A 17,934-nucleotide genomic window follows, 5' to 3' on the forward strand; every position below is an offset into this window, starting at 1 on the left:
ACAGATAATCATCCCACTTACTATCCTGAGCATAAAACCTTTATAGCACGTACGGTACTAATGCCTGTGGGTACTCAAATTAGTGTTTAGATAAATAGTACAAAAAGTATATATACATATTTCTCTAAGTGCCCAAATGTAAGATTGCTGATCTCACTACTGATGTGCTTGAAAACTGATATCAGATTATATTTCATACTGTAATAAGCAATGTTTTATGATTTATTGGTTTTCTCCTGCTGCATGTGCAAGCACATGGTAAAATAGCAAATACATCGAAAGCTCTTGGAAAAAAAACAAATCCCTGTCATTACCAGCTACAGCAAAACCCATCCGGTAGGTGGCATTACAGACTTACCAAATGCCTGTGAACTTGGGAAAGAAAGGAACTTCCTGCCGTCATTTGTTAAGTTGCATTCTAAAGTCATGTAAGCTCTCTCCCCTGACAAGTCTGCAGTCACTACAGTCTTTAGCTTGGTGTTCATTTTTGGAAGGGGCCAGAGGGGCTTCTCTTGGTTTTTTTTTCCATCTCTTGGCCAACGGGAGAATTTTATTTTCCTCATCAGTCTGCCTTTACAAGTGAACCACTGCAGAAATTTCACTTCTCTTGCAGCTTAACTTACTTTTTCTGGTCTGTGCGGACACTATTGATAAAATCCTAAGTGTGATGATCTCATAGCAAAGGCTTATAAATTAGAGGTATAATAGACAGGCTTTGAAGCCTTTGAATATATAGGAAGATCCTATATTGTGTACACATATAAAAATATCTTTTTCATAATGGTCTACAGTGTGTACAGTAGTAACTTTCTCAAGTGTGTGAAATTCAGAAATTCAGAACAGCGGTGAGCCATGAAAATTTATTCTTAACCCATAGTAGTTTATTTAATAGTTTATTTAATTCTAAAAGGAGCAAAGCAGAAACACAGTTTCATTGAAAATTTTGCTTTTTAATTTTCCCAGTTCTGTATTATGAATTAAAATTTTAAAATGACAGCCTAAAGGGAAGATTCTGAAAGCTTCTAAGCAGAGAACTGGTAAACAAGTTGACAAGTTGCCAGGTGAGCACAAATGAAGGCTGGCAAATGAGTTTTCCAATAAAGAGTCTCAGCCTAGGAGCTTCCAGAAGTCATGAATAAATGACCTGTGGAGCTAAGAAGCCTGAAAAGATTGTTTAACATCTTTGGGATAGCCTTTATGGTCATTTTTTGATAGTACTTTAAATCTGCACATTTTGACATCTTTTTCTAGTTCTAGTTGTCTTTGAAAAGCTCTGTCTTACAGATTATGCACAAGCTGCCAGGACAGGTGTTACAGGTTCTCTCTTTATAAATAATCCCAGTTATTCAAGAAATGAAACTACCTTCCTTCCTTCCGCCCAAGGACAATAACATTGTACTTACTGCAGGCAGCCACCCAGAGTAGAAGCAGATTCCACATACTGCTTCAGGGCAAGATGGAATTCCTCAATTTTTTCTTCTATCACACACATTTGATTTTGAACGATCATTATGTGCTGATACAAAAACATTACAATATTACTGCCATATCATCCTCTGAATTCCTTGTACTTTAAACTCAGAAAAGTCATATCATGAAACGAAAAAACCATAAAGCATGAAAGCAAATCCACAGAAGTTCCTTTGAAGTTTGCAGTCCCCATTTTAGTGCTCTTGAGTGGAGAAGTAGAAATGCTCAAGTGTGGCTCTTATGTCTAGACAAGCTGAGGTACAGAATGGAAACACCCAAAATGAGTGTCCATCTCAGAGACAGTTGTCCTAATCCTGGATGAGAGAGTCTTTTCAGAAGAGTGCAAAGCAAATGCTGATCTTTGAAATATTCAGTAATAAAGACAGTGTGTTTCCTTGGGTGAATCTGTATGCAAACAGGTCTAAGGTCTGGGATAAGAGCAAACCCCCACAGTCTGCACTGGATATGTTGTTGCTTTTACCTTTTAGAGCCCTGACTCGCACCTGAGTGAGATGCCTAAGGCAGCCCATGTTAAGTGATGAATAGAGAGGGTTTTCTTTCCTCCACCTTTCTGAAAATGAACAATCCTTATAAACAAGACTGGAAACACTCAGCAGTACAGAAGACTATTTATCCTTTTAGCTATTTTAAATAGTTTACTTGTTGATTCATCTGTTGAAGCTTGACAACTTTACTAGTGGAATATTCAAAGCAACACAATGTGCTTCTTAATGAATACAACTTAATTTCTTGTACAGGTTTTTGACTCATTTCTACCTTGATTATTAATACAGCTATCTTATGAATTATAAGCAATCTGTCTAGCAATATTGTATGGTCTCATTTAAAAAAAAATCTAATGCAACTCCTGTGATGAAATAATGATCCAATTTGATGGATCATATCTCTTGGTTATTTTTTCATGTATATTTGATTTGCGTTGCATTAGGTTCAAAACTCTGAATTTAGGAATGCTAATCTATCAATCTTGGGACATAAACTTACTTAACAGTAAGTTTATTTTTGGTCATGATTTTGATTTTGTACATTGTAATATCGATTACTGCTTAGCACTAGATAGTCTCCCATCTTTCCTGTTAAGATTTCCTGTAGCAGTTTTGGGAGGGAAGGAGGCTGTACAACCATGATTTAAAGCATGCATACAGCATTAGGTGATTTGAAGCAGAGAAGCTACCGCCCCATAAACACTGCTGCCAAATTTGTAAATCTTACTAATGACACCTTTTCCTCCTTATGCAAGTTAAGGTTTGGCTCCCTGTATCCTTTGAAAACAATGCAAAAATTAATGTAAAATTTTTGCTCATGTATTCTGAGTTTTGTTCTATTGCCTCTTTCACAGTTAAATAAAATGGTTTCACTGCTAAATAAAATGGTTTCTTATCACTGGAAAAAGTGAGAGTAATGATTTTTACAGTTACTTTTTAACGAAAGAGACCAGATGAGATTGTTGTCTCAACAGCTAGCATTCATAATCAAATGTGAAAATCGTTATCTTGAAAAGTACTTACAGATCTTGCATTTTCTTCTAAAACTTCCTCTTCAAATGGCTCAAGCTTTAGGTCCTTTTAGGCAGTTGAAAAGAAAATAGAAAATAGAAGAGTCAATACTACAGCCATATTCCGCTCTTACCTTTTTAACAAACTATTCCAATAGCTAGATTCTGTTTTATTTCAAGAAGTTATAACTAAATGCCTTCTTTATTAGCTGTAAGTCAAGCATAAATGTTGATCTGGTATACCTCAGTGATTAATCCAGGCTGGACTCTTTTGTAAAGGTTTATCTCTAATGCTCAGCAGGGTTTTTTTCATTCAAAAAAGTAACAAAACCACTTGTTCACAAATGTATGGACTTAACTGAGAAAAGACATACATGCTCTCAAATTGTCACGTGAACTATAGAGATGAGCAAGAATGGTAATTTGGAATGAACTATCAGTTACTATTATGCCATGATAAAACTTTACACAAAGGGAGATTCTCTGCGGGAGGTTTATAAGGGGTTGCAAGGGACTGTTTTCTAGTGTCAAGAGATTTGTATGATGGTCCAGGTCAGGTTTCTGAACTGCTGCACTTGCTGTGAGCACAGGCTGGGCAGCAGCAAACAGATGTGTCTGTGAGGCAGCAGCATGTTTGGCACATGGGCTGGATGTGCGCTTCATGAATCAGTGATTGACACAAACACCAACTACTAGTGCACACAAAATCATCCTTTACATGCTAGGCACATGCAGTACTTTCTAACTCAGGGCCATTACGATATTCTGAAAAATATCCGTATGCCTGAAAAAAAAAAGGAGACTGATTTCCAATCAGCAGCTGGAGAAAAAAGCACTCTTTGTTTGTGGTGCTTCACTTCTCACTGCACACAGTTCTTGTGCAGCAAAGAGAAAAAAATTTCTTATGCTCCCAGCCTGGGTGAGGATTGATTAACCTCAGATAGCAGGCATTCTGCCAGCACAGATGCTGTACTCGCTGAAAACCAACAAGAGATGTGCAGGTAGAATTCAAATGAACAGAGGACCTCCACCAGCAGCAGGTGGCAGATCAAGGCAGCAGTGAAATACTTAGAAACTACTGTGAACGTGGATAGAAAAGCATAAAATGTGTGTGTGGAGGGAAAAACACAGCTTTATTGTCAGTTCAAACACTTCAGGTAAAAAATCTGAAGGGAAAATGCATATTCCTGTAATTCTTCCATGCTTTCAGTGCCATTTTTTTCTAGGGAAACATGGCAAAAGAGAGGAAGGAATGATTCTGCAAACTTTCTCTAAAGGTATCAAGAAAAGAATTCTTTTTTGGTTTTCGGTGTATGTAAATTTAGAACTCGAGTAAAAATAGGCAGCTTACAAGACTGATTCATGGTCAAATTCACTTTTGACAGAAGGCAGCAGAAGACTTAGACAACACTGCATCAATCCTTCACCAAGTTGTTTTCCAATAGAAACCACTGACTGATAACTTGCTACCCCTCCAAAAAATAAAAATAATCCATAGCAGTTCTTCAGTAGTGTTATGTTATTAGACAGGGCATGACTACACAGATAGGATGTCTACAGAGCCAGCCTGTATGACCTTGGAGCATGTGAGCACTGGCCCATAGTCCTCATCTGCGTGGAAAGAGTGCTTATGCACTGCGTGGCTTGACTTTGAGCACAAGTGAAGTAGCCCAGTGTGCATAACAGAGGCTCTGCCAGCCCGTTGCCAAGCAGCCTGGAAATAAAAACTCATGCAGCTCAAAGCTGGGGCTTTAAAATGACTCTGGAGTCCTATCTCACCCAACTGAGAAGTGGTGGCTTTTGAAATTGCCTTTTAGCATGATTCTGCAATCCTTTCCAATCTGTTTCAGGGCAAAGTCAAAAAGAGGGACTTTTAATAGCTGCTGAAAGACACCTCTCACAGTCAGACATGGCTGAGAGATACAAAGTCAAGCAGATGCCAAGTTAGGCAAAGGTTAGGGTCTACTGGGAGAGACTGTCTACTGGGAAAATTAGGCTTATCTAGTTGCTGTGTTTTAGTAATCAAGGTTTATATTGAAAAGGAGGTAATTATGGGAGTTCAATGCCCTGTCATTGTTTCCCTTTGCACTGAGATCCTTTTCAGATTGTCATTTAAACATGGCAGATTTGATATTTTTATAACATCCTCGTTGTAAGTTTATTCACCACAAAATGGTTGGCTGCTTTCTGTAATGTTTGCATTGCATTATTGCTGTAGGCCAGGTTTCTTTTTTTTTTCACATTCTTTTAGATGTTAGGTTTTCTTTTGGCATAGGTCTGTGTTGGGCTGGACAAGCTGTGGCGGGGCAGTGAGCTGCTGTTTCCAAACCAGAGATGGGAGTAAAGCCAGATGAAAAGTGAGATTTACCTTTCATGATGGACTTTGACATTTCAAAATCTAGTTTATATCTATTCAGGAAAAATCAAGTTGCCACTAAAACATCATTAACGTGGCAACTGCCATGTAATTGCCTTTCTCTTGCAGAAATGATCTCTGGGAGGAAGCAGTTGTATAGAGGCTCACAGGTAGGCTCTGGCCAGAGGCTTAATGGGCTGAGCTGCTGAGCATTGCAAGCAGCAGAGTGAGAAGCCAACAGGACTTAAGGACAGTGCTTCAAGTAATGGCCAAATTTCACAGCTGGTTAAGGAGAAGTGATGAGCACAAAGTCTTGCAAGGCCAGCAATGCTGGGGGTGACCATATGCAGCTAATCAGTAATAAGACTGAAATAACTGAAATACCCAATACTGTTCCCAAACTGGGAGCAAAGGGCAAAAGTAGCTAGAGGTGTTTTTTTCATTTGGGAGGGAGCAATGGCAGAGAAAGGTCAGTATGCTTCTCTTGCTGAGCCCTGTGCCAAGTCACCACTATTTTTATTTTTTTGTTAAATCCCTTAACTATTTTCTGTGTGTGCAATTTGCTACTGAACTCAAGTTGGATGACTGGTTGAGGGAGAGGAGACACTTGTCTGCCAGGGCCCAAGGTCTGAGCCAGTGCCTGGGTAAGAGGTGCGGGTCCAGGCACAAATACTTTAAACCCATGATAATGCTCACGAGGCATCATCCCCATGATCATCCCTGATCAGCTGAAAAGAAAGAACAGGATCAGACTGTTTCATCTTCCTTCAAGTGCTGCTGTTCATGTTCATGTTCCTGCAAGTGCTGCCTGTGTGTGGGTGCTGGTGAAGACACCTGTGCCAACGTCTTTGGAGTACATGCACAGTCTCATTGCTGGTGAGCACTGACCTGTGGGTAGAAGCTACATCAGCTGCACAGGGAATGGAGCTACTCCTGAGTCTGAGAGCACTCGGTCTAAAACCTCACCTCCAGTGGACCAGGAGGAAGAAACCCCATGGTCCCAAAATCCACTGAATTCAGCCACTCCCAAAAAAAAGAAGTCATCACACACAGATAAAAAAAAAACTTTTGTACACCAGGGTAGCAAGTAAATCTGAATAATAATTAAAAATAATAGATACTTTCTGTATGGATAGACGTGGCTCAGGATTTTACAAGCCCCCGGATTGTAAATGCTGGCATTGTTGGATCAGATGGGTCATTTTCAGACTCCTGGAGGGGTCTGATTTGATGTGGGAACCACAGATGGTTTCTGGGCTCTGGGGCCTCTGCAGCCAGCTCCCAGGTGGGATTGCATCAGCTTTTGGTTGAACTTTACTTATTAGGAAAGTGTTTTAAGCTTTATGCATGAGTATTCTCTGATGGAAAAGGAGGAAATAAAATGTTCTGTCGTGCTTTCATGGGAAAGTTTGGAGAGGAAAAGAAAAATATCATATTCTAAAACCAGAGGCTTATACCATGTTCCCCAAAACAAGCATAACTAAATACAGTAACATTCTCCAGGCATATTGTAATGCAACTTTTCAGATCTTTATGAAAAGTTGAATCTGTGGTGATAGGAAGGGGAAAGGGGAGCATGGAAAAACTATGGCATGCTGTCATGCAATAGGAAAGAAGAAGGTGGAAGAAAAATGTAGGCATTTAATGAGTGTTAACTCTCTTAGGTGGTGTTGAAGTTTCACTCATTGTTGATTGGAAAGACTGCAACTGGGGCACTGAAAACATTTGTGTTTTCAAAAGGGTTGCTTTACTGAAAGTGAGAGAACAAACAGGTGGAAAAAAACACACACCTTCTTTTCCAGTCTATCAATTAGCTTCTGGAGTCTGTTTATCTGGGTCATCCACTGGCTGTCTTCCTCAATCCAACCTTCGGACAAGATAAATAATGAACATTTAAAAAATGTTACTAAAGTGCTGGAACATAGTGTATTCCTGTATTTTATTTAAAAAAAAAAAAAAGCTTAGCTGCATTTTCTTTTTCTTCTCAAAAATTATGCTCCAACTAGTTCAATGTTCATTTAGGTAAAACTAAAGGAAAGCATGATTTTGACTCTATGAATGATTTTTGTTCTTTTTAAGATACAGTAGAAAACCACTATGGAATTAAAACTACATTCTAGATTAATGCTAGTGCTTTGGAAATTGTGCTGGTACCTGAAGAAAACTCTCCATCTCTACTGCAATTATATTCCTGCCTGTATAATGACCTGATCGTAGAATCATAGAATGGTTTGTGTTGGAAGGGACCTTAAAGATCATCTAGTTCCAACCCCCCTGCCATGGGCAGGGACACCTGCCACCAGATCAGGTTGCTCAGGGCCACATCCAACCTGATGTGATGTCATATATCAAGGGTGAAGCTAGAAGATGATGTTCTACAAAGGCACAAGCATCTGGGCTATGAAGATGGTAAAGGGCCTAGAGGGGGAGACCTACAAGGGAGCAGCTGAGGTCGCTTGGCTTGTGCAGCCCACAGAAGAGGAGACTGAGGGGGGACCTCAGAGCAGTCTGCAGCTTCCTTATGAGGGGAAAAGTAGGAGCAGGCACTGATCTCTCTGGTGACAAGTAACAGGACCAGAGGAAATGGTCCTATGAGGAGAGGCTGAGGGAGCTGGGGTTGTTTAGCCTGGAGAAGAGGAGGCTCAGGGGAGACCTCATCATTCTCTACAACTACCTGAAAGGAGGCAGTAGCCAGGTGGGGGTTGGTCTCTTCTCCCAGGCAACTATCAGTAAGACAAGAGGGCATGGTATTAAGCTGTACCAGGAGAGATTTAGGCTGGATATTAGGAAGAAATTCTTTCCAGAGAGGGTAATTAGGCATTGGAATGGGCTGCCCAGGGAGGTGGTGGATTCTCCATCCCTGAAGGTTTTTAAGATGAGACTGGATGTGGCATTTAATGCCATGGTCTAGTAACCACGGTGGTGTTGGATCAAGGGTTGGTCTTGATGATCTTGAAGGTCCTTTCCAACCCATCTGATTCTATGATTCCATGAAATGGCATCAAGCTGTGTTAGGGGAGGTTTAGGTTGGATATGAGGAAAAAATTCTTTACCCAGGGGGTGGTTAGTCACAGGAACAGGCTCCTTAGGGAAGTGGTCACAGCACCAACCTGTGCTGCTCTAAGTTCAAGAAGCCCTTTGACAACACTCTCAGGTACAGATTCTTTGGGCTATCCTGTTCAGGGCCAGGAGTTGGATTTCAATGATCCTTGTGGGCCCTTTCCAACTCAGGATTGTCTATGATTCTGTAATTCTGTGAGTCTCTCTGAAGTCTCTGGAAAATTTTGCTTTGCTAAAATCTCATGAAAATTGTCTACTAGATGGAAGGGATAATACTCAAGAAAACAAATATGTGCATTATTAAAGCAGTTCCTGACATCACTCACAGTGTAAATGTCTACATAAGTGGTTACTCTAAGGAGAGAGGTAGGTTATTTATCAGAAACTGAAGAATTTTCAATACATGCTCTTGTTATGCACATTCATTAACCTGCTTATTTTCCAGCTGAGAGTTTTTGTGGCTCTTGAATATGTTTTGACCAGAGAAATCCTAATGCTGAGAACATACCACAGCTGTGGTCTGTAGAGGCAGCAGAGTGCAGCTTTACCTGAACAAGTACATAGTCTAAAGAAATGCTGGCTTGAGCACTGAATGCAAATACACACCTACAGTGTTACTGTGCATGTGAGCAGAAGGCAGTAAGGAGGAAGATCAAGTGCCAAGACGAACACAAATCTTGTGCAGGAAAGTAGACAGCTATTAGCTATTAGTAAAACTGTGGGGAAAGATGTTAGCTCTTTAAAATTACATCAATACAGTAAGGTGATTTGGTAAAGCTTGCATATGTTTGGGTTCCTTCTGAACTCTGTGAATTAGCAATGCTGCAACAAGGCTATGTGACCTTCCTTGTTATGAACAACAGTAACTCACAACAAAAGACCAAACATCATCCTGTATCACTGAGCCAAAAGAACAGCATTATTTGGTGAGTGGCACAAAGTGAGTCAGGAAGGTGAGTGACAGAAAGGTCTTCAGAAGAGGGTTAAAAAGGAAGAGGTAAGCATGTGGCAAACATTGAGATCTGCATGACTGGTCAAGAAGTGAGCCTGTTCCATCACATATTTTGTTGTTTCAGAGATCTTCATGCCTTGATTTTGGCATCACTAAGCATGGAGACACCTTCACTGCAGCCTCATGCTTAATGTCACTGCTTCCAAAGAATCCCATTAACCAAAGTGCACTATCACATTTTCTAAAGGAGAAATGCTGATTCAGATTTTTTTGGTGTCATCTGAAATGAAATATTATTTTCTTTTGCATTTTATATTTTCCCTTTCTCTTTCTTATTTGTTCCTCTCAGCTGGGATGTAAGATATGGCAGAAAACTTGGTTCCTTATAATTTACAGCCTTCGCCTTTTCATTCATTTCTGCAGGCTACAAATATTACCTAAAAATGTTGAATCAATCCAAAGTCCCCAAACAATATCACAATTCGACCCATAATTATATATTTATTTTTATCAGTTCACATCTATGTATATATAGTTATTTTCCTCATGGTTTGAGTTAATACCTTCTATATTAAATTGAAATTGTCTTCTGTCAGTAAAGTATCTGAGTTAGTTAGGTGTCTAAATTAAATTTTTGAGAGAAAGATATGTGTATATTTTTCTGTATATGTGTGTATGCCCATGTTTTAAGTATCTTGAAAATGTGAAATACATACCTGTGCTAGAATGAGGGTTATTTGATGACAAACTGTTGTTCTTCTGAAGCCTTCGAGCTGAGCGTTTCCCTGGCCATTGGACTGAGAGCACTTCTGGTTTTGTTGGATCTTTTCTGCACAGAAACACAGGAGACTTCTTAAGATAAAATTTGTGGGAGAGCTCTCCTCTCTCTGTTTTTAAAAAATGTGCTTCTGCGTTCCCTTTTCAATTAAAAGAAAAGAAATACCTATTGAGACCACTGGACTATTTTCCAGATTTTCACTATTACTGATTAGTTGTGGTTATGTCATTAAAGAAGTTAAAAAAAAAAAAAGAAAAAAGGAGGGTTAAGCTGGCATAAACTGTAGATCTTTTAGGGATAGAAATCTCAAGGTCAGTGTCTGTCTGTAATGTGGCTCTGACCTGACCTAAGAAATCATTCACTCAGTTTCTTCATTCACAGGAGTTTTGTAGCATCGCTGCAGAGGAACTTCACAATGCCATCTAAAAGTGAGATAGGAACTTTAAAAATTGACCCCTACAGCTTAAATATTAAAAAGATAATCAGCAACCTGTATCTGTTAATAAGGAAGGAAAACTGATGAGAATTAGCTGATATTGGATGCAGGACTGATACACTTCTGGGACCAGTAGTGAAACATAGCAGATACAGAAATGATTTATGTTTTTACTGTGATGACAGAGTCATTGAAGCTTGATATTTTGTGTGAGGACTAAAGGCTGTCTTTATGTGGTTCTTCATCATCCAGCTGGCATGCAATGAAGGACCAGGACTATGGTTAATTTTGAACAGTTAGTTGGATGAGTGGTTGCAAAGAGTATTAGACAGTAGCCTAAACAGTTCAGTAAATAATTCTCATGCCACTGTTTTGGAAAGATATCTGGTCTCCTGAAGCACAGAATAAAGGCTCACTAAAAGTTCACACACTGTGTTAAGGAGATGTTTTAGGATGGTGTTTTCTGCAGCATCAAATCCCTTCACAGTAAGTCAAATTGCAGCAATTCCCCACTGTGAGCACTCTGAAATTAGTTTAGGAGTGTCTTAATGGGATTCTGATTCAACCAGTTTGCCCCTGAGTTTTGTTAAACATAACTGAAGATGATTTTACATGTGGACTGGGGCATCTGCACTAAGAACTAACTAGTTTTCTCCAGAATAGCTGTAGTTAAAGTGCTGAGTTTGCCTGGCTTTTTACTGCTACCTTGGAAAATGGGAAAGATGGTATTTGGTTTAAGTGTGTCACACCTCTTTTTTTTTTTCTTTGCCACAAATGAAATTCAGCATTCCAGAGAATATTTCTGAACAACTGTACTGATAAAACTGGAGAAAAAAGTCTCCACAATGCCCTACTAGACAGTCAATTTGGTCAAGAAAACTCACTGCAAAAGGGATGTTCATGTCACCCAGTTCCAAGCACCCAACTGGGTAGTTTGAGTTACTCAGATGGTCTTTCTAAACTGTATTTCCAGAGAGGCTGTCCTAAAGGGCAAGTCAGAGAAATCAGTGATTACTTCAGAAGATGTAAGGGCACCTCAGTTAGGCTCTAGCTCTGAACTGGCCATTCAAGATTTCTTTCTCTCCTATCAGTTGCTGCGGAACCTGGAAATATGTATGCATGAACAGAGAGATATATAGATACTGTTCGTGCTTGGTGCATCCTCAGACTTCCAAAAACTGTTTGATTTCTACGGTCAAGCTGCTGGCACAAAACCCCAGGGTATTATTCATGTACTTTAGAGATCTCAAACCCAACAGCAAAACAAGCAGATGACATTTCCAAAAGAAAGGTCTTAAGATCTTCTTCGTCTGCAAAACAAAACAGTTCATATTTTGCTTTCTTTATCATCTTTAACAATAGCATACTGAGGGGGAAAAATCCATAAAAAACTCCTCTTAGTGGGTTCCTATATGGAATAAAAAGTGTAACCTTGTTTCTCCTGTTATTCCCTACATCAGATTGCTGGGTGAGATGTAAAATAGAAGGTTCACAGTGACCCCACTCCTCACCCCTTCATTGCAGCTGAAGAGAAAGTTTGCTCACCTCTCCTGCCGGGTCTGCTCCTCCGTGGTTTCCATGGCACACTCCAGGGAGCTCTGCAGGGACTGAAGCTGGTTCAGTGTCTCCTTCAAGAGAAAGCGAGTCACAAACTGCTCCAAATTAGAAGCCTCCTGATAGTCCTAAAAATTACATAGGGAAAAAAATAAAGGTAAGGCTTTGCCTACTAGGTTAGAAATACACGAGGGAAGGTTCAGACTTCATTCAGAAAGGAAGCAGGTTGGATGTTTTCACAGTTGTATGTGCAAACCACATAATCAGCCTTTATGTTTCTGGACAAAAAAACCTCTGAATTTTCAGGTATAGACACAAATGCCACCCATGCTGAGAGAGGCCCAGATACACAGTGGCACAGCATAGTTTTTACTCAAAAAATCCCTTTTCCTTACATGTCTTAACTCCAGTTGGTGGCAGCACCACATTACTTCTTAAGTGTGGTAAAGTCAAAATAAGACTGACAACTGCAGAATTGAATTTAAAGTTTTTATTCAGATCCACTTTTCTGAAAATTGTTTATCAAGCCCCACTGGCCTGTCTCTGACAGTAATTATGGGAATAGTCTCTGAGCAAGGCACATGCTTAGTGATACTCCCTTGAAAAACTCCTCCTTCAGCTGGCTGAAGGACCGATGGTGCAAGAGAGGTTGCCTTCTGAATTTAAGAGTCTTTGACTGATTTTTATTTCTTTAATTTGTTTAATTATTTTTGAAACCATATATATATATATATTTTACAATTACATGAAATGCATCTAAATGTTATTTGAGCTAAAGTTATTAGAAAAGTTTGCACCTATACGTAGCAGTCTGTAGTGGTTCTTTGTGTAATGACATTTCCAATATACTGTATGTATTCAAAAATATTTATGCTTTTTTGGTGTAGATAATTTCAGAAATAAATTCTTACCCCTGCTTTCTCCCTGGCCCAATGAATCATATGCCATGGATGGGGTCAAATTTAATGTTTCTGGCAAGCCTAGATCTGCAAAAACCCGCTGTGGTCTCTTCCAACTGTATCCATTCTGTGATTCTGTAGTTCTGCAGTAGCACATAGGTAATGCTGTGTGAGGGAGGTCACCTTTACAATAATATAAACACTCTCTTGTTTTCTCATTAGTAAGTGTAATAGAGAGGATAGAACAGACCCCTAGAGCCTCTGTTTACTGTGTTGAACTCACATTAGGAACAGAGAAAGAAAACAGATTTCCATCTCTTAAACTCTGAATGAATTTATTGGCTCCCCACTCAGCTGATCTTGAAAACCTTTGGGTACAATTCCACCTAAAACAATTTCATAAAATATGAGATACCTTAAATGAAAGATTTCTTTAGTCACGACATCCAAAGAGATGCTTTAAAGAAGACGTCATTTCAGTGGTGTTGCCTCCTACTCTGAGAACCCATTTGAGTAGTTTTGGCAATGCATATGGGTATTTTAAGCTCTTCCATGTTCTTCCCAATATGAATGACAGCTGAAATGCTTTTTTGATTTTTAGACTTCTCTTAGAATTTTTGCATGCATGTGTTTGCAATCAGAACACAAATAAGATGTTTTGAAATTTAAATGTAAAATTGAAGACTGACAGATAATAGCTTTAAAACCATTTTGCTTTCAATTGAGAGTGATCTATTCACAATATATGTTATTAAGTTAGTTCTTGCTGGAAGATTTCTGCTGCAGAAATCTCAGGTGTTAAACCACTCATGAATCATCAGAAGTTACTTATGTAGCCAGAAGCTTTGTGGTCTTCTATATTTACTTCTTCTGTCTTCAGATTAATCAGGTGTGAGTCACTCTCCAACAATAATTTTTCATTTATACATTTTTAAAATAGATACTCATGAGAGATTGTCTGTCTACCTCAGTGAATACCTGAGACTCACACCGGTCTATAAATAATGTTTATGACAACCTTTTTACGATTACTAAACCTTTTTTATGCAATAGGAAAGCTGATTTTTTGTTCTTCTTATAAATTTCCTTCATTGGTTCTCTGGCATGTTAGAACAACATGTGTGAATTTGTGTAGCATGGACAGCTAAATAAAACCCTGCAGTAGAAATACAGGGTATGATTTAGTTTTCTTCAGCTTTTGCCAGTGCTTTTGGAAATAAATGAACAAAACATGACAGAACTGACAATTTTTCTAAGTTTTTTGATTGTTTGAAGTGTTTGAAGTTTGAAGTGTTTTAAAATTCTGAGCATCCAAAAAGTAAATGCTGCAGATACCTCCATATTGTTTTCCGCTCGTGGTCATGATAAATCTGATACTGGCATGCTGAATTACAACTTAAAATGTACACCTTTGTTCTGTTCCCTACACTTCTCTTGCAGTTGTCTGAGAACAAATACCATGTCTGTGGTGCTCCTGTTGGCTCTGAAGCCACACTGACTTTCAGGTAGAATTCCTTCTTCTATAGTGGGTATTAGTCTGTTCAAGAGTATTCCTGCCAGGATTTTGCCAGCAATGGAGAGCAGAGTAATACCACAGTAATTTGAACAGTCTGATTTAACTCCTTTCTTCTTATACAAAGTGATGATGACTGCATCACAGAGGTCTGATGGTAGTTCGCCTAGTTCCCAACAGCCCACCACAAACTCGTGAAATTTAGCATGGAGTGCTTGGCCCTCATGCTTTCCGACTTCAGGTGGAATTCCATCAACCCCAGCTGCTTTGCCAATTTTCACCTGCTGTACAGCCTTAGGAGTTTCTCCCAGAGTAGGGGCATATCCAATTCATACTTTACCAGTTGTTGTGTGATGGACTGAATTGCTGAGTTTTGAACTACACAGCTAGTACTGAAAAAAGTCTGAAAGTGTTCAGACCATCGATTCAAGATGGAGGTTTTATCTGTTTCACCACTCTACTTCCTACAGAAAAGTACTTTATTTTGTATTTTACTAAAGGCACACTGATATAACATTTCTGTAGAAGAAAGAAAATGTTAATTTTGAATTTAAAAAAAAAAAGTGTATAATTTTATTAAGTGCATATCAATTTATTAAGTGTATATTATGGTAGAATCAGCTTAACTGGCATGCTCAGCATTTGTATTGTCAGTGTATCGTGTCACAAATTAATAAGGAGACCCACAGATGGTGTCTGTACATAAACTAGAAAAATGGCCTGGTTCTTGAATTTTATCAGCTGTAAAGTACTGTTCATTAGCATATACATTATACTGCACCACACTTTGGGCAGTCCAGATGAAATAAATCTGCGTTAACATATTGTTCTGGTTGTTAGTTTTACTGACTGTGAATGAATGAGGGTAATTTTCCACATCTTCCTCATCAAGAGGCAACTGTGACCTTTGTGAGCAGCAAAGATTTGAATTTCCATTAGTGCCACTGAAAATACACATAATTAGTGATTTCCCAGTGGAAAAGGTCACTGTAGTCTTTAAAAGTGGCTTATGGCTATCTTAAAAAAGTGCTTGAGAGGTTGTCCATTTACAGCAGCAGAGGAGGCTGGGCTTAGGTATCTCCTAGGGCACTCCACATCTCAGGGTTACAACAAGAGGCTCAGCAACACTCTTGATCCTTTTGATCTCTGGTGCCAACCCCAGTCCTCATCCCTGGGGTGACCTGACACCACGCAGATCCACTTATCAGAAGAGCAGCTCCTTGAGACGGAGAAGAAGGGAAATACCGGGCAAGCAAACTAAATTTGAGTGGGACAAAAAATAACCCTGCAATTTCTCAGAAGGCGTGGCAGGTTTGACAAGAGTTTCCATAGGGCTCCATCTTAGGGCTGGTTCTTTTCAACATTTTCATAAATTACTTGGACACAGGACTTGAAGGTATACTGAGTAAGTTTGTCAACTATACTAAACTGGGAGGAGCTGTTGACTCCCTCAAAGGCAGGAAGGCCCCACGGAGAGACCTTGCCAAATTAGAGGGCTGGGCAATCACCAACCATATGAAGTTCAACAAGGCAAAGCACAGGATTCTGCACCCAGCACAAGACAACCCTGGTTGTGTGTATAGACCGGGGAATGACAGGCTGGAAGGTAGAGCTTCAGAAAGGGACCCGGGGGTCCTGGTTGATGGCAAGGTGAATGAGTCAGCAGTGCAGCTGACTGGCACCCAGGAGGGCCAACCGTGTCCTGGGGGGCATCAGGCAAAGCATCACCAGCAGGTTGAGGGAGGGGATTGTCCCCACTCTGCTCTGCACTGGTGCAGCTTCACCTTGAATATTGTGGCAGTTTTGGGCACCACAATATAAGAAAGATATTAAGCTGTCAGAGAGCGTCCAAAGGAGGGCAACGAAGATGGTGAAGGGCCTTGAGGGGAAGCCATATGAGTAGCACTTGGTCTGTTCAGCCTGGAGAAGAGGAGACTGAGGGGAGACCTCACTGTAGTCTACAACTTCCTCATGAGGGGAAGAGGAGGGACAACCACTGATCTCTTCTCTGTGGTGACCAGTGACAGGACTCGAGGGAACAGCATCAAGCTGTGTCAGGAAAGGTTTAGTCTGAGTATTACAAAGAGGTTCTTCACCCAGAGGGTGGTTGGGCACTGGAACAGGCTTCCCAGGGAAGTCACAAGCACCAAGCCTGACAGAATTCAAGAAGCATTTGGACAATACTCTTGGTCACATGGTGTCACTCTTGGGGCCATCCTGTGCAGGACCAGGTGTTGGAATTTGATGACCCTGTTAGGTCCCTTCCAACTCAGGGAATATATCCCTTCCAATATTCTACGATTCTATGATTCTACAAACTTAGTGGGAAAGGATGTCTGGCTGTGACGTTGTCCAACCCCACGTTCAGAGCAGGGCCAACTTTGAAGGTAGTTCGAGCTGTCTGGGGATGTGTTCAGCTGAGTTTGCAACTCCTCCAAGGGTGGAGATGACACCATCTCTCTGATCTGCTTTTTCACTCTCTTTGTGCATATTTTCTGTATGTCCATTCAGCATTTTTCTTTCTGCAAGATGTAGCTGTTGCCTCTTGTGCTTTTGCTATGCACCCCTGAAAAAGACAGAGGTGTTCTTTTGTCTTCTCTATAACTCTTTAGATTAGATTTAACTCTTTAGAATTATATCTTCTCTCTGCCTCTTCTCCCAGCTGAACAAACCCTTTACTGTTTGTTATGTTCCTGTTTTGGTATATAATAACTTATCTATTAACATTACTTATAATACTAATTTCTTACTATTATACTACTTAGCAATTTGCTGTTGCTTATTTTATATTTCATATCAAAATAATTTCATAAAAAATATTTAGGCTTATCTTTTCAGAAAATACCCTCAACTGAAAAATAGTTATTATTGAATAAAATTCAGTGGGGAATAATCCATTTAAATTTCCCTTTATCATGGAATTTCTCTTGCCCTGTGTGTTTAGAGCCTAAAGTACTGGGACAATGCCCTGGGTTACAGCTTAATATTGAAGATATAAAATTAGTCAAAATGACTGTACTAAGATAAAAAAAAACAAAATTTTTTCATTTCAATCCCTAAGATCTAATTATTCACACTGTAGGAAGAAATCAGAACTGAGTCAGAATCAAATCATAATTTCACCAGAAGCCATATCCAGAGATGCTCAGTGTGGTGACTTCACACAAATGCAACCTTTACATCATCCTCATTGTAAAAGTGATCAGAGGCATAACATGCCAAATTATTGGATTCAACTTTGAGTATGGCACTTTACAAGTTTATCCAAGTATTATATTTGGCATAAACTACGTGTTTAAATTCTGCCTATAGAATTGGAACAGTGACAATCTCTTGCAGTGCTGACTTAACAGCAATGAAATAAAATAGGCAGCCATGGCTGATTAGAGAGAATATTGAC

The 17,934-nt window shown here is 39.6% G+C and overlaps 1 protein-coding gene across 1 annotated transcript in view; it reads right to left on the minus strand.

The window, feature by feature from the left end:
- The window catches only part of NECAB1 (N-terminal EF-hand calcium binding protein 1), a gene marked incomplete at its 5' end in the record, with an annotated part of 54,379 nt that overhangs the window by 5,364 nt on the left and 31,081 nt on the right, over positions 1-17,934 (minus strand). The window contains 5 exon segments of the mRNA XM_018076136.1: positions 1,404-1,516; positions 3,000-3,053; positions 7,133-7,209; positions 10,071-10,183; positions 12,114-12,250. Of these exon segments, the coding sequence (XP_017931625.1) occupies positions 1,404-1,516; positions 3,000-3,053; positions 7,133-7,209; positions 10,071-10,183; positions 12,114-12,250 (494 nt within the window).

Source organism: Manacus vitellinus, unplaced genomic scaffold (assembly GCF_001715985.3).
Source record: "Manacus vitellinus isolate BGI_N305 unplaced genomic scaffold, ASM171598v3 scaffold_1_pilon, whole genome shotgun sequence".
Taxonomy (NCBI): Eukaryota; Metazoa; Chordata; class Aves; order Passeriformes; family Pipridae; genus Manacus; species Manacus vitellinus.